This window comes from Anomaloglossus baeobatrachus, chromosome 4 (genome assembly GCF_048569485.1).
Source record: "Anomaloglossus baeobatrachus isolate aAnoBae1 chromosome 4, aAnoBae1.hap1, whole genome shotgun sequence".
NCBI classification, from domain to species: Eukaryota; Metazoa; Chordata; class Amphibia; order Anura; family Aromobatidae; genus Anomaloglossus; species Anomaloglossus baeobatrachus.
The window spans coordinates 62272152-62288001 of NC_134356.1; the positions used below are offsets into that span (position 1 = coordinate 62272152).

General features: G+C 51.2%; 1 protein-coding gene across 2 annotated transcripts in view; it reads right to left on the reverse strand.

Annotated features, from left to right (window-relative positions):
* Nucleotides 1-13950, reverse strand: part of MAML1 (mastermind like transcriptional coactivator 1) — a 95612-nt gene extending 81662 nt beyond the window's left edge. For both annotated transcript variants that reach the window (XM_075342240.1, XM_075342239.1), the window contains exon 1: nt 13517-13950. In XM_075342240.1, the coding sequence (XP_075198355.1) occupies nt 13517-13831 (315 nt within the window). In that variant the 5' untranslated portion in view covers nt 13832-13950. The remainder of the gene's footprint in view (nt 1-13516) is intronic.
* Nucleotides 13951-15850: the final 1900 nt, after the last annotated feature.

Genomic DNA, 15850 nt, shown 5'->3' on the forward strand with positions numbered 1-15850 from the left:
ACAAATGGACAATGACCCAAAACATACTGCGAAAGCAACAAAGAAGTGACCCTTTGCCGAGTCATCACCAGATCTCAACCCCATTGAGCTGCATTTCACATGAAAAAAACTAAAGGCCCATTTACACGCAACGATATCGCTAACGAGATATCGTTGGGGTCACGGAATTCATGACGCACATCTGGCCTCGTTAGCGACGTCGGTGTGTGTGAAACGTACAAGCGTCCGCTAACGATCAAAAATACTCACCTAATCGTTGACACATCGTTCATTTTCATAATATCGTTGCTCGTTCTGAACGTAGGTTGTTCGTCGTTTCTGAGGCAGCACACATCGCTACGTGTGACACGCCAGGAACGACGAACAACACCGTACCTGCGTCCTCCGGCAACGAGGTGGCGTGTCTTTCATGCGGCTGTTCTCCGCCTCTATTGGACGTCTGCCGTGTGACGCCGCATGAACCGCCCCCTTAGAAAAGAGGCAGTTCACCAGCTACAGCGACGTCGCAGGGAAGGTAAGTCCATGTGACAGGTAATAGCGATATTGTGTGCCACGGGCAGCGATTTGCCCGTGACGCACAAAACGACGGGGGCGGGTTACTTTTGAGCCTCTGACATGAGACTTTGTAGAAAAATGGTTGCAATTCCTAAACATTTCACAGGATATTTTTATTCAACCTGAAAGTCTCCACTTCAATTGTATCTCAGCTTCATTTAAAATAAAAAATATTGGCACGTAGAGCGCAAATCACAAAGATTCAGCGACTGCCCTCATAGAAACTGGTGCAGGGCTGTCTAAAAGAGAACCGGTTGTCCATAGCTGCACAGCCTGCCGACTTCCGGGGTGCTGGGTGGACAGCTGCTCCCGCTTGATTAGCAGCATCACCATGGCAGGTTCAGCCGCTGGAGCAGGCACAGCGGAGATGCAACCCCCGCCATCAAGCGTTCTGCATTCTGGCGGTTCAGCATCATTCCAAATTGGAGAGTCGCTTGGTTATACAATATCAAGATTTATGAGAAGGTCCCTTTAAAAAGGGTTTTCCCAAAAACACAAGTTATCCTTATCGGTAATGTTGGGAATTACAAGAGCCCCCAGATCAAGAACCCAGCATTTAATGGAACCAAAGAGCACATGCCCAGGATCCAACTGTTGCCAAAGGGACTACGGGAATAGAGTCCAGTGCTCAGTGACCATGAATAACGCGAGGTAATATATTAACACCTCTGCTTCATCCAGAACAGGGCTCCAGACCAGCGTTCTTGAAAATGCTTTTTGGGAGGTTGCGGAAAACCCACTCTAGAGTTGGTCCGAATCAGTTTGGAGGATCCAATCCAGTAGCCATGTTATTAAAGGGAGTCTGCCAGCAGGTTTTTGCCACCTCATCTGACAGCAGCATGATGTAGGCCAAGAGATCCTGATTCCAATGATGTATCACTTAGATTACCGAATGCAGCCGTTCAGAAACAAATCACAATTTTTAGATTTAGCAATGCAGCAGAGCTGAGAGCGCAGCCCCAGCCCACTCCAGGCTCTCTGTACATTGACAGTGAGGTGTCAATCTTTATAATCACTTGAGGGGGCATACCGGACTGCCCTGCACCTGACATTGTAGTCAGAGCAATGATAAGGGTCCTGCTGCTTAAACAAACCGCAAAAAGAAAGATTGGACCTTGACAAGACAGGCATCCCTGATTTCTATGTTTTAACTCTTGCAGCATGTGGTCTTCAGCTTACATAGCAAAAAATCTGCTGACAGATTCCCTTTAAGAAGCATTTGCAGGACGGGAGCCCTGAAGACCACCTCTATTACCTGAGGGCATCTGCGGCTCTTTCAATAGTTGGCCTGTGGCGCCATCATACGTGCATCACTATGCAAAGATGACGTTGCGCCAAGTCAGCTAATCCAAAGAGAAGCCACGGATACAGATAGGGAGAGGCGGTTCACAGGGCTGCCGTCCAGCGGCCACAGATCACAAGCAAAGCCGAGGGATCGGGACCTGCAAACCGAGAGCATCAACTCTACCTCTAACCTACGGATAGGGAACAACTTGCGAGTTTGGGAAAACCCCTGGTGATATAGGAGCTGCAGAGGCTTCATCTATCTCGACTGACCAGAATTACGTCATAGGAAAATTCCTACTTCTAATTGGAGCCTCTCCGATCACGTGTCAGGGATTTGCCATCCATGCTATTAACTAGTAGTGTAGGCCGCTCATTCACAATCCTGCACTTTGACGGACCACCCGCATGTAATGGATGCCAATGATTGGCAGGATAGTAGTGACAAGTTCCTTATTTCCGTCACTTGGATATTTTCTCTAACATATCAGTGTCTGCGATGTGCACGGTTTACAGGGAGCTGAAATAATGATCCCTATCATCTCCAGGACGTGTCCTCCTGCCGCCCGGCCACAGAAATAACCCACAGACAGAATCCAGAGCACATCAAACGATATTACACCCAAAAGGTACAGCGCGTTCCTGAGAACACAGACCGCGCCAGACCTCATCCATGAAGACCCCACTGTGCGACCAGGGAGAATGTCAAATCAGGTCCAGGACCCCAAATGGAAAAACTATTTTGTGAACCCAGGTGGTAAAGGCAGAATATGAAACTATTTATTTTGGAGATAGTCAGCATGGAGGGGGAAGTCACAGTCCATCCAGCAAATATAGCCCCACATAAGCTGACATGGCCATAATTTCAATCAGACAGTGATCCATCAAAATATCGGATCGCACTTGGACCAATGTTATTCTATGGGGATGTGCTGTAGTAATCTGCCCATGGCGGTAAGAAGGTGAGACTTAAGGGGTTGTTTAGTGAGGATAGCTGATAATGTATAGATCGTGGGCTGCTGGGATCCGCACTGACACTTATCCCTGTTACACTGGAGCAGCAGGGCACGTCGGACCGACACTCCATTCACTCCTCACGTGGCCGACCAGCATTGCTCGCGGCTTTTTCCAGCAGCCCAATAGAGAATGAATGGTGCGGTGGGCAGGAGTGGCACCACTGCTCCATTCTCACAGGGATGGATGGCCACAATTGTGATCAGTGCGGGGGAGGGGGAAGGGGGGGGGGGGTGGTCGGACCTCAACGATCTACAGTTAGGTCCAGAAATATTTGGACAGTGACACAAGTTTTGTTATTTTAGCTGTTTACAAAAACATGTTCAGAAATACAATTATACATATAATATGGGTTGAAAGTGCACACTCCCAGCTGCAATATGAGAGTTTTCACATCCAAATCGGAGAAAGGGTTTAGGGATCATAGCTCTGTAATGCATAGCCTCCTCTTTTTCAAGGGACCAAAAGTAATTGGACACGGGACTCTAAGGGCTGCAATTAACTCTGAAGGTGTCTCCCTCGTTAACCTGTAATCAATGAAGAAGTTAAAAGGTCTGGGGTTGATTACAGGTGTGTGGTTTTGCATTTGGAAGATGTTGCTGTGACCAGACAACATGCGGTCTAAGGAACTCTCAATTGAGGTGAAGCAGAACATCCTGAGGCTGAAAAAAAAGAAAAAATCCATCAGAGAGATAGCAGACATGCTTGGAGTAGCAAAATCAACAGTCGGGTACATTCTGAGAAAAAAGGAATTGACTGGTGAGCTTGGGAACTCAAAAAGGCCTGGGCGTCCACGGATGACAACAGTGGTGGATGATCGCCGCATACTTTCTTTGGTGAAGAAGAACCTGTTCACAACATCAACTGAAGTCCAGAACACTCTCAGTGAAGTAGGTGTATCTGTCTCTAAGTCAACAGTAAAGAGAAGACTCCATGAAAGTAAATACAAAGGGTTCACATCTAGATGCAAACCATTCATCAATTCCAAAAATAGACAGGCCAGAGTTAAATTTGCTGAAAAACACCTCATGAAGCCAGCTCAGTTCTGGAAAAGTATTCTATGGACAGATGAGACAAAGATCAACCTGTACCAGAATGGTGGGAAGAAAAAAGTTTGGAGAAGAAAGGGAACGGCACATGATCCAAGGCACACCACATCCTCTGTAAAACATGGTGGAGGCAACGTGATGGCATGGGCATGCATGGCTTTCAATGGCACTGGGTCACTTGTGTTTATTGATGACATAACAGCAGACAAGAGTAGCCGGATGAATTCTGAAGTGTACCGGGATATACTTTCAGCCCAGATTCAGCCAAATGCTGCAAAGTTGATCGGACGGTGCTTCATAGTACAGATGGACAATGACCCCAAGCATACAGCCAAAGCTACCCAGGAGTTCATGAGTGCAAAAAAGTGGAACATTCTGCAATGGCCAAGTCAATCACCAGATCTTAACCCAATTGAGCATGCATTTCACTTGCTCAAATCCAGACTTAAGACGGAAAGACCCACAAACAAGCAAGACCTGAAGGCTGCGGCTGTAAAGGCCTGGCAAAGCATTAAGAAGGAGGAAACCCAGCGTTTGGTGATGTCCATGGGTTCCAGACTTAAGGCAGTGATTGCCTCCAAAGGATTCGCAACAAAATATTGAAAATAAAAATATTTTGTTTGGGTTTGGTTTATTTGTCCAATTACTTTTGACCTCCTAAAATGTGGAGTGTTTGTAAAGAAATGTGTACAATTCCTACAATTTCTATCAGATATTTTTGTTCAAACCTTCAAATTAAACGTTACAATCTGCACTTGAATTCTGTTGTAGAGGTTTCATTTCAAATCCAATGTGGTGGCATGCAGAGCCCAACTCGCGAAAATTGTGTCACTGTCCAAATATTTCTGGACCTAACTGTATATATTATCACTTATCCCGTGCAACACGCCTTTACGGGTGTCCACAGTCAGCCAAAGAGGCCAAGTATGACCACTCCACAAGATGACCATTTGGAAATGAGGCGTTATTGATCGTGCAATGGCTGACTGTGCACTGTCAATTGTCTGCCAACAATGCGGTCTGTCAGATTTATGAATGTGGTCACCTCAGCGACATGTGTGGGGAAATATATATTTATTATTATTATTATATCTGTAGTATGTTGATTGTTGGATCTCCTCCACAGACGAATCAGCGATGACTGGTCGGCTTTGTACTATTCTTTTAGGCCACGTACACAAGTTCAGTATTTGGTCAGTATTTTACCTCAGTATTTGTGAGTTTTTTACCTCATGATTTGTAGCCAAAACCAGGAGTGGAACAATCAGAGGAAAAAGTAGAAACATGGGCACCACTTATGGATTATCACCACTCCTGGTTTTGGCTACAAATACTGAGGTAAAATCTCACCAAATACTCAACAAGAGCCTTAGGCCACTTTCGCACTGTTCCTCTCCCTGTTCAGTGGTCCCGTCGAGGCTTCATCAGAACCCCCCCGCAAAGCGGTTTTGGACGTTTGCGCCGACGGGGCCACTGACAATAACAGTGCAGACGGAGTTACCGTAGGCTCTGTCGTGCACTAGTTTCGGGAGTATACACTTATTGGAGGCGGAAACCCAGAAGCAGTATACTACTGTAAGTCTGAGTGCCACCTTCAGCCAATGGTGACTTAGTCAGCACAATTATAGTCAGTGGCCCCGTCGGCGCATACATCCGAAACCCGTTTTGCGGGGGGGGGTTCACGGACGGGACCACTGAATGGGGAGAGGAACATAGTGTGAAAGCGCCCTTTGAGAACCATGCCACCTGCATGCTTGGCCAAATCGAGTGTGCACTTTCATACCCGTCACTCGGGCCCTGCACAGCTTTCCCCAATGTATTCTTTTAAGCCAACTTTGCTCATACAAGTTTTTGGGTTTTTTTTTTCCCATCTGTGTGTTACTTGGATAAAGTGGACAAAAACCAGTGAGCAAATTGTTCACTTTTTCAGGGGCGCAGCTGAAACAATATATGCAGATGAAATAACAGTCCAAAACTTTGTTTTAAAGGGCTTGTCCACGATTAGGACTACCCATTCCTATTCCACGTGTTTCCCCCAGGCATAATGATAAAGCCTGTACTGGTGCCCTTCTGGGCAATCGTGGTGGGTTTGTGACATCACACAAGTCCCACGTCCAATCAGCGCCAGCTTCTGTCTTCTCGCCTTCGGACCAAACGAGTTGATACAACAGGAAGTGAGCACTGTGGCAGCACCGACTTCCTGTTGATTGTTTGGTCCAAAAGGCGAGAAGACAGAACGTGGCGCTGATTGGGCGGGGGGCCGTGTCATGTCACAAACACACCGTGATTCCCCAGAAGGGTACCAATACAGGCTTTATTATTTTACCTGGGGGAAACATGGGATCAGAAGGGGTTGTCCTAGTAGTGGACAACCCCTTTAACTTTTAGCTCCAGGTGCCAACAACCACACAAACCATGAGTTACCACTACGTACCCCTGTGTACTCCCAGCCCAAAGCCTGATGCACTGCAGAGGGTTCATTCAGACCTCTTAGGCCACGTGCACACAGAGTATTTGGTGATATTTATACCTCAGTATTTGTAGCCAAAACCAGGAGTGGGACAATCAGAAGAAAAGTATAATAGAAACACGGGCACCACTTCTGTATTTATCAATCACTCCTGGTTTTGGCTACAAAAACTGGAGGTAAAAAAAAAAAAAAAAAAAAAAAAAAAAAAACACTCACCAAATACGCAATGTCTGCATGTGGCCTAAGAGGAAATAAAAAAAAAAAAAAAAAAAAAAATAGAAAAAAGTTTCACTGTTCAGTTTAAAGTGTGTAAAAAAGGTTTTCACGAACCTCAAACCCAGCGACTCCCAAAACCCCGCACACTGGAGGAACGAGGAGCCGGGGAAATCATGACCGTAATAGCTCTGACCACACAGAAGCTCCCGGTGACTCAAATGGGAGTATCCACGCTGATGTCTCCAATCCTCCAACGGAGGCCAAGTATTAATAGCAATAAGCAGCCACAGTCTACCACGCAGAGGAAAGGGTTAACTCTCCGCCAGGGTGAAGACAGTCAGCAGGGTGAGGCTGGCACGCGTGCCCGACAAGGGTGTAAACCTACTGCGCCTCCTCACATGCAACAACAACCACCCCCAATGTCATACACATTCCCATCCGGATGTGGAGTATATCACTGATGGAGAACGGCAGTAAAGACTGACACGCAGGAAAGAGCACAGGACTGCACATTTACATGGCGCGTGACAACCCACGGGGGCACTGTCATTAGGGGCATCACCCAGCAAAATTGGGCTTTTCTGTGTAGATGGTTATTCGGAACAATTACATGAGGGAATGCCCTGAAGTGATCGCCTCTGTACAGAGGGCAAAGGGGAGGCTGGCATTTCAGACACCATTAGGCCGCCAGCAGCTTGTCGCGGGCCTGCCAGCATTTCAAGACTCTTGTTAACTTTGCAGGAGATAGTTGAGATGAGTTACATGTCCGACCGGGGCTGAAATCCCCGCTAACGATGCAGAGCAGACAGACCTCTGGCTCCGGTGCCAAGCCGTTCACTGTGCCAACCCAATGCAAACAAACCTTACAGCTTTACAGCTGACAGACACTCCATAAAAGATGTCTACCCGGGCGCATTTATCACACCCGATGGCCCGCATGAAAACAGAAGGGAAAGCCTGCCAAGCCTATGCAAGGGAATCAGGAGGGGGAGCAGAGGCCCGTCGCCATGGGGCAACACAGGAGGGGGAGCAGAGGCTCGCCGGCATGGGGCAACACAGGAGGGAGAACAAGAGGCTCGCCGGCATGGGGCAACACAGGAGGGAGAACAAGAGGCTCGCCGGCATGGGGCAACACAGGAGGGAGAACAAGAGGCTCGCCGGCATGGGGCAACACAGGAGGGAGAACAAGAGGCTCGCGGCATGGGGCAACACAGGATGGAGAACAAGACGCCCGCCGGCATGGGGCAACACAGGAGGGAGAACAAGAGGCCCGCCGGCATGGGGCAACACAGGAGGGAGAACAAGAGGCTCGCCGGCATGGGGCAACACAGGAGGGAGAACAAGAGGCTCGCCGGCATGGGGCAACACAGGAGGGAGAACAAGAGGCGGCCCGCTGCCATGGGGCAACACAGGAGGGGGGGGAGCAGAGGCTCGCCGGCATGGCGCAACACAGGAAGGGGAAAAAATCTCGCTGCCATGGGGTATCACATGAGAGGGGGCAAAGGCTCGCTGCCATGGGGCATCACAGGAGTAGGGGCAGAGGCTCGCTGCCATGGAGCATCACAGCAGTTTGATCCATGTTTATATTAATATGGTGAAAGTATCCACAACATTGTGCACAAACGACAGCGAGGGGAGACAGATGTGGCCATATTACACTGTTCTGACACATGGAGACTTCTCAGCCTTCTGTACTGTCTCTATCACAACCTATATGGCACAGTGCAGCATGAACCCTCTGCTGTGCCGCTATATGCCACCCATGCTATACACAGGTTCTTTTTCTGGTGAATTCCATATAATCCAAGAAAAAAAAAAAAAATTGCACCAGGCTCCTATGAATCCCCTAAGGAATGGATGGAAGTCTATACAGCTGCGGATGCAACATCTGAACCAAACTTGGGTCACCCGGCGGTCTAAGCGCTGCAGCCATAATATGAATAATATGAACGTTAAATATGGCCACCTGGTGATAAACTACATCTGTCATCATAATATGCCGCCATAAGAACGGAAAGCACATTACACCTCATGGTCTTAAAAAAAAAAAAAAAAAAAAAAACAACGGTGCAAAGAAAGTGTGAATTTTGACTACTAGGAAGGCCACAGGACACATGCAGAAGCCCACCCCCCACCTCTCCCTGCCTCGGTGATTGACAGCCTGCTGGAGTGAAATAGGGGGCTCTCGTCATGAATACACCAGACTCACATAAGGCAGCGTATTGAGCTTAATGTCAGTGCATGCGTTATATAAAGCTGACAGTGATCTATATGTATGGCAAGTGCAGAGGGATGGGATGGTGAAACAGCGCCTCACCCGCCCTCAGGATGTGTGTGGGATTGCAGCTCAACCTCATTGTTTTCAATAGAGCTGAAGTGCAATACCAGGCACGACCAGTGAAAAGGGGGGGGGGGGGGAGCTGTTTATTTGTAAACAAAGCCTCATCCGTGTGTGTTCTTCCCATGTACTTATACTGTAACTGTGTCTGCATTAGGCCTCGTTCACATGGACGTATTTTTGGTCAAAGTGATGTCGAGAGAATATTAAGGGCGATGTTATTCAAATGGGGGGTGGGGCAGAAACCAAGTACAAAAATACCAAAAGAAGCCCCTCCGATCTCCGCCGTACACACTGTATGGCGGGATAACGGTCTGCGCACCGCTCTCCGCCTCATGGCCGTGGTCGGTAGCGGCGACAGTCTGCAGCGTGAAGCTGCAGAGCCCAGGTCTCGGCTTCCTGGCTACTTTTCTAGGAGTCTGGACCTTTTTATCGCATTGTCCTTTATCATGTCTGGGGCTGGTGACCGGTCCTCCTGGCTCCTTCGCCGCACGGCGTCCACCCCGGTATTAATATTCCCCACGCCATGAACCCGGCCTCCTGGCAGCTGCACGCTCCTGCCCCATGGTGCAACTTCCGACAGTGCGTGAATCATTCACAGCGCCGCTGACACACTGCTGACGGGTTTAACCCTTCCAACGCTTGACACTGAATTACTGTAAAAACTTCACTCATTTCCTCACAGGGAGCCACGAAGGGCTGACTCAGGGCCTGCGTGACCCGCTCCACTCCTGGAAAGACGCACAGTCACAACCTGCTAGTAAGACTTCACTTTTCTGACCGTAGTTAGTTACGGAGCGATAAAATAAAAAAAAAAAAAAAAAAAAAAAGGAAAAAAGTTACTTGCTGCCGAGAAAGGAAGCCCCCTGAACGATTATTGGCCCCAATAAAGAGGAACCAGTGCTTGTAATGTCATCGATCCAAAATGGAGCGACTACAACGGAGCCCAACTGGGCAGTCACAAGCCACAAGAGAGTCCGCAAGGGCAAGGAGGGACTACAACTCCCAGCAGGCACTGACAGCGGGCATATTAGGACAAGCACATGATTTACATGGAGCATTCATTACCGTTCAGCCCCCAGACTGGCACAGGCGGGGTGTGGGCCGCTCTCACCACAACCTGTCAGGGTGCACAGTGGTTACACCAGTCCTGGACAGGAAAAAGTAATACTGAGTAAACAGTCACCGGCCGTAATGACGGAGCAAAATATTTAGTAACACCATAGAAACCGGAGAAAAAGAAGCAAAGATCACAATGAAGAATCCGCAAACACAGGTGACAGCGGGACGACCGAACCTGGCACCGCGCACCAGAGCCCTGCACAGCACCCCACCAGGCCGGAGACCAAAATAAGAGGCACGAGACAATCCTCCCTCCCCAACGACAAGTGACCAAGGAAGTAGATCACCGCCAGGCAAGCGGCTCAATCTGCTCCCCCTCCCCCATCGCCCCAGGGCAAGAGGCGCAACCGGCGGCTTCCCACCATCGCCCCAGGGCAAGAGGCGCAACCGGCTCCCCCCCCCCCATTCCACCCCGGGGGCAAGAGGCGCAACCGGCTCTCCCCCCCCATTCCACCCCGGGGGCAAGAGGCGCAACCGGCTCTCCCCCCCCATTCCACCCCGGGGGCAAGAGGCGCAACCGGCTCTCCCCCCCCATTCCACCCCGGGGGCAAGAGGCGCAACCGGCTCTCTCCCCCCCTCCCCCTAATCACCCCTTGGGGCAAGAGGCACAGCCGGCTCTCCCCGACCCCCATTCACCCCCCGGGGCAAGAGGCGCAAGCAGCTCTCCCTCCCCCCCATTCACCCTCCGTTGGCAAGAGGCGCAACCGTCTCTCCCCCCCCATTCACCCTCCGTTGGCAAGAGGCGCAACCGTCTCTCCTCCCCCCCGCCCATTCAACCCCCCCCAGGGCAAGAGGCGCAACCGTCTCCCCCTTCCCCCTTGGGGCAAGAGGCGCAACCGTCTCTCCCCCCCCATTCACCCTCCGTTGGCAAGAGGCGCAACCGTCTCTCCTCCCCCCCGCCCATTCAACCCCCCCCAGGGCAAGAGGCGCAACCGTCTCCCCCCTCCCCCCTTGGGGCAAGAGGCACAACCGGCTCTCCCCCCCATTCACCCGTCGCAAGAGGCGCAACTGGCTTCCCCCATTCACCCACGGCAAGCAATGCAAGCATGGCAGTAGTAGTATGTTCATCACATGGAGAAATATTGATCTTCACTTCTGATGGTCCAAAATGTACCCAACTCGTGTGCGCTGGACTCTGAGACCACCAAGTCCACGCAGCCTCCTACACTTGTCATAGATGAGATACTGACCCCAGTTATCAGCTCTTCCATAGCATCCAATATAACACTACAGGGGCGAGCAGTGTGCGCATGCTGGGAGGTGCAGGTGCCCAATGGTTGGAAAAATGCATAAAATAAAATGGTCTCTTTAAAGCCCCCGATTCACCAAGGACAGCAATATATGGAGGTCTAAATGGATCGGACAGATCGGAGCCCACACACCGGAGGCCCAGCGCCCACCTCACCTTGGTGTAGTCAACGACTTTTCCGTGCCGACCATGTCAATGGATTTATCGGCCGCACTGTCACAGCCCCTCTCGGCTAAGGCCCCTTTCAGACATCAGTTTTTTGCCGACAGTCATAATCAGTCAAATTTTGGAAGAAAAAAAAAAAAACCGGATCTGGCGACTGATGCTGATGCCGCTGGATCCGTTTTTTCTCATCGACTTGTATTAGCGACGGATTGCGATGGATGGCCTCACATTTCATTCGTTCGACGGATCTGTCGAAACATTTTTGCCAGTCGACGGAGAAAGTAACATTTTTTGTGCACGTCGAAAAAACGGACAGCAACGGATCCATCGCCGTCCATCACTTGGTAGAATGGAAGCCTATGGGGGCAGGATCCGTCGTCATCCATCAAATGACGGAATCAGTTTTTTTTAACTGAGCATGCTCCAATTTATTATCAGCCCCCAGCAAGTCGGATCCGTCGAAAAACTGATTGTGACTAATGGCAAAAAACTGTTAGGCTACTTTCACACATGAGTTTTTTGGCATCAGGCACAATCCGGCGTGTGCCTAATGCAATGGATCCGGCGCAGAATATGCAAAAACGGATGCGCCTGATCATTTTTTTTTACGGATCTGGTATAGGTGATCTGTCAAAAAGCGGATCTGGCGCATCCGTTTTTGCTTCCGTTTCGTCCTTTTTTTGCTGGATCTGGGGTTTTTTTTTTCAATAAATTGGAGCATGCTCAGTTTACAAAAACTGATCTGGCGCGATGCGGTTTTTGGTCAGAGACAAAAAAACGTTACAAGAGACGTTTCATCCGGCCGCCGCATTAGACAGTTATGACGGATCCGGATGCAACTCAAGGCCATCAGGCACAATTCGGCACTAATACAAATCAATGGGGATAAAATGGATCCGGCGCCCGATCTGTTTTTTTTCCGGATTGTGCCTGATGGAAAAAAACGGATGTGTGAAAGTAGCCTTAAAGGGGTCTAACCTCACCCACCTTTTCAAAAACTTGTTAGAGGCGACTGTTTCAGGGAACGACAGCAGCTGATGGGCGCTGTGCGCAGTGTGTTTTTATCGTGCTTTTTTACGCATTTTTGAGTGCAGATTTGTCACAAACGCAGAAGGGAATCCTGAAGATTTGTGCACATGTTGAGTTTTTTCTCCGTTGCAGATTTGGTGCAGGATATAATCAGCAGCGCGCCAATTCTTTCACCAAATGCAAAACCACGTGGGTTTTTTGCTGCGTTTTTCCTTCCAGGAGATGCAGAAATTTCTGCACCAAATACTCACTGTGCGCATAGGCACCTCAAACAAGAGCACCCAACATGGCGGAATAAACCGCATTTACCCATGTAAAAGTAGTAGCAGTCTTATAGGGATTTTTCACACAAAATACAGGCTAAAATTAGTGTGAAAAACCTAACAAAATCTGCCCAACATTCCGCCTTGGGGTCTCAGCGCCCCGCTCTGCTCATGGTGCTGTGTCGCAGCCAATCTTGTCCTAGATCCCCAGAATTATGGGTTCTTGGAATAAAGTTGCAGTTTTTCACACAAAATACAAGCTAAAATTAGTGTGAAAAAACAGACATTCCACCTGGGTACCTCGACATTGCTCATCACAGCACAGTGAGTGGTGGTCTCAGCGGTCCCGGCTCTCTGCCCGTGGTACCCCGTTCATTACGCAGTGATGTGCCACAGCCAATCATCCTATCGCCCCAGAATTACGGGTTCAGTCAGTTTTTCACGCAAATTTTGAAGAAAAATATATACTAAAAAAAAATCAGCGTGAAAAACTCTTGGTGTTACTGACCCGTACGGTCGGGGGAGCTGACAGCGCGGCCAGGTACTCCGCTCTCAGAACCGCCGTCCATGGAAGTCGCTGCGGATTAACCCTTAATGTTACGCTTACGGAAACTTTTTGGGGGAGGTTTAAATAAGTTCTAAGAATAAAATAATAAAACTTGGAGAAAGTTTCCAAAAGTGAAGAAACAAGTGGAGGACTACTGCGCCCAGCATGTGCCCCGCCGACCCCTGCATCTGCCCCGGCGGGTCGGCCGATCTTACCGCGATCAGGGTGCTGTTCCGGCACTGCTCCCCGGCGCTGCCGTCTCCGGGCTCCATGGTGCCGCCCGCCTGGCTCCCCCGGGCCGGGTCCCCGCTGGCCGGCGCGGGCTGCCGGTGCTTGCCGGCTCTCTTGGCCTTGGCCTGCAGGCAGCGCTGGTGCAGCTGGTAGGTGTGCTGCCGCTCCATCTCCAGCCGCTCTCCGGACACCGCGTCGTAGCGGGACTCACAGCTGCCGTGGTGCCGCCGGCACAGCTCTATCCGCCGGCGGAGGCGCTCCATCACCGCGCTGTGCCGGGGAACCACAAAATCCGCCATCTGGAGGAGGAGGAGGAGGGGGGCCGAAGAGCGCAACCTGTCCCTGCACGAGCCCTCCCCTCCCGCCTCACTGTCCCCCGGACCCTCTTCGCCCTCTCGCCATTGTTATCTGCGCAGCCGCCATCTTGAAACTGCTTTTTTTTTTTCCTTCAGTTTTTTTTTTTCAGTTTTTTTTTTCCTTTCAGTACATGGGCGTGACGTCACCGCGGCGCCAACCAATAGAACCGCAGCTGGGCGGGGCTGAGCAGTGACGTCGTGTTTTGTAAACGGAGTTGTTTGTCTACGGGGGAGGCGATGGGAAAAAAAGGGTGGAGATAGCGAGAAATTTGTGATTCGCCCTATCGGGTGCGTTTTCTGTGTCGTGGGCGGGGCTTACAGGGTTAGCTCCGCCCATAAGCTGAAAACAAAACAAACGGTTTATTTGTTTAACTTTTTTTTCTTTTTTGGAACAAAGTTCAAATTCTGCAGAGAATCTAAAAATAGAAGGAAGCAGCAACTGCCGCTGATTACCGGCCAGAGCCGCTATATATAGCCGGGAGCCGCCGCTGCGGACAGGGCCGGTATATGCACAGTCCTGCAGGAGCCACTGATTACCGGCCAGAGCCGCTATATATAGCCGGGAGCCGCTGCTGCGGACAGGGCCGGTATATGCACAGTCCTGCAGGGGCCGCTGATTACCGGCCAGAGCCGCTATATATAGCCGGGAGCCGCCGCTGCGGACAGGGCCGGTATATGCACAGTCCTGCAGGAGCCGCTGATTACCGGCCAGAGCCGCTATATATAGCCGGGAGCCGCTGCTGCGGACAGGGCCGGTATATGCACAGTCCTGCAGGGGCCGCTGATTACCGGCCAGAGCCGCTATATATAGCCGGGAGCCGCTGCTGCGGACAGGGCCGGTATATGCACAGTCCTGCAGGGGCCGCTGATTACCGGCCAGAGCCGCTATATATAGCCGGGAGCCGCCGCTGCGGACAGGGCCGGTATATGCACAGTCCTGCAGGAGCCACTGATTACCGGCCAGAGCCGCTATATATAGCCGGGAGCCGCCGCTGCGGACAGGGCCGGTATATGCACAGTCCTGCAGGAGCCGCTGATTACCGGCCAGAACCGCTATATATAGCCGGGAGCCGCCGCTGCGGACAGGGCCGGTATATGCACAGTCCTGCAGGGGCCAATGATTCCCGGCCAGAGCCGCTATATATAGCCGGGAGCCGCTGCTGCGGACAGGGCCGGTATATGCACAGTCCTGCAGGAGCCACTGATTACCGGCCAGAGCCGCTATATATAGCCGGGAGCCGCTGCTGCGGACAGGGCCGGTATATGCACAGTCCTGCAGGAGCCACTGATTACCGGCCAGAGCCGCTATATATAGCCGGGAGCCGCTGCTGCGGACAGGGCCGGTATATGCACAGTCCTGCAGGAGCCACTGATTACCGGCCAGAGCCGCTATATATAGCCGGGAGCCGCTGCTGCGGACAGGGCCGGTATATGCACAGTCCTGCAGGAGCCGCTGATTACCGGCCAGAGCCGCTATATATAGCCGGGAGCCGCCGCTGCGGACGGGGCCGGTATATGCACAGTCCTGCAGGAGCCGCTGATTACCGGCCAGAGCCGCTATATATAGCCGGGAGCCGCCGCTGCGGACAGGGCCGGTATATGCACAGTCCTGCAGGAGCCGCTGATTACCAGCCAGAGCCGCTATATATAGCCGGGAGCCGCTGCTGCGGACGGAGCCGGTATATGCACAGTCCTGCAGGGGCCGCTGATTACCGGCCAGAGCCGCTATATATAGCCGGGAGCCGCCGCTGCGGACAGGGCCGGTATATGCACAGTCCTGCAGGAGCCGCTGATTACCGGCCAGAGCCGCTATATATAGCCGGGAGCCGCCGCTGCGGACAGGGCCGGTATATGCACAGTCCTGCAGGGGCCGCTGATTACCGGCCAGAGCCGCTATATATAGCCGGGAGCCGCTGCTGCGGACAGGGCCGGTATATGCACAGTCCTGCAGGAGCCACTGAT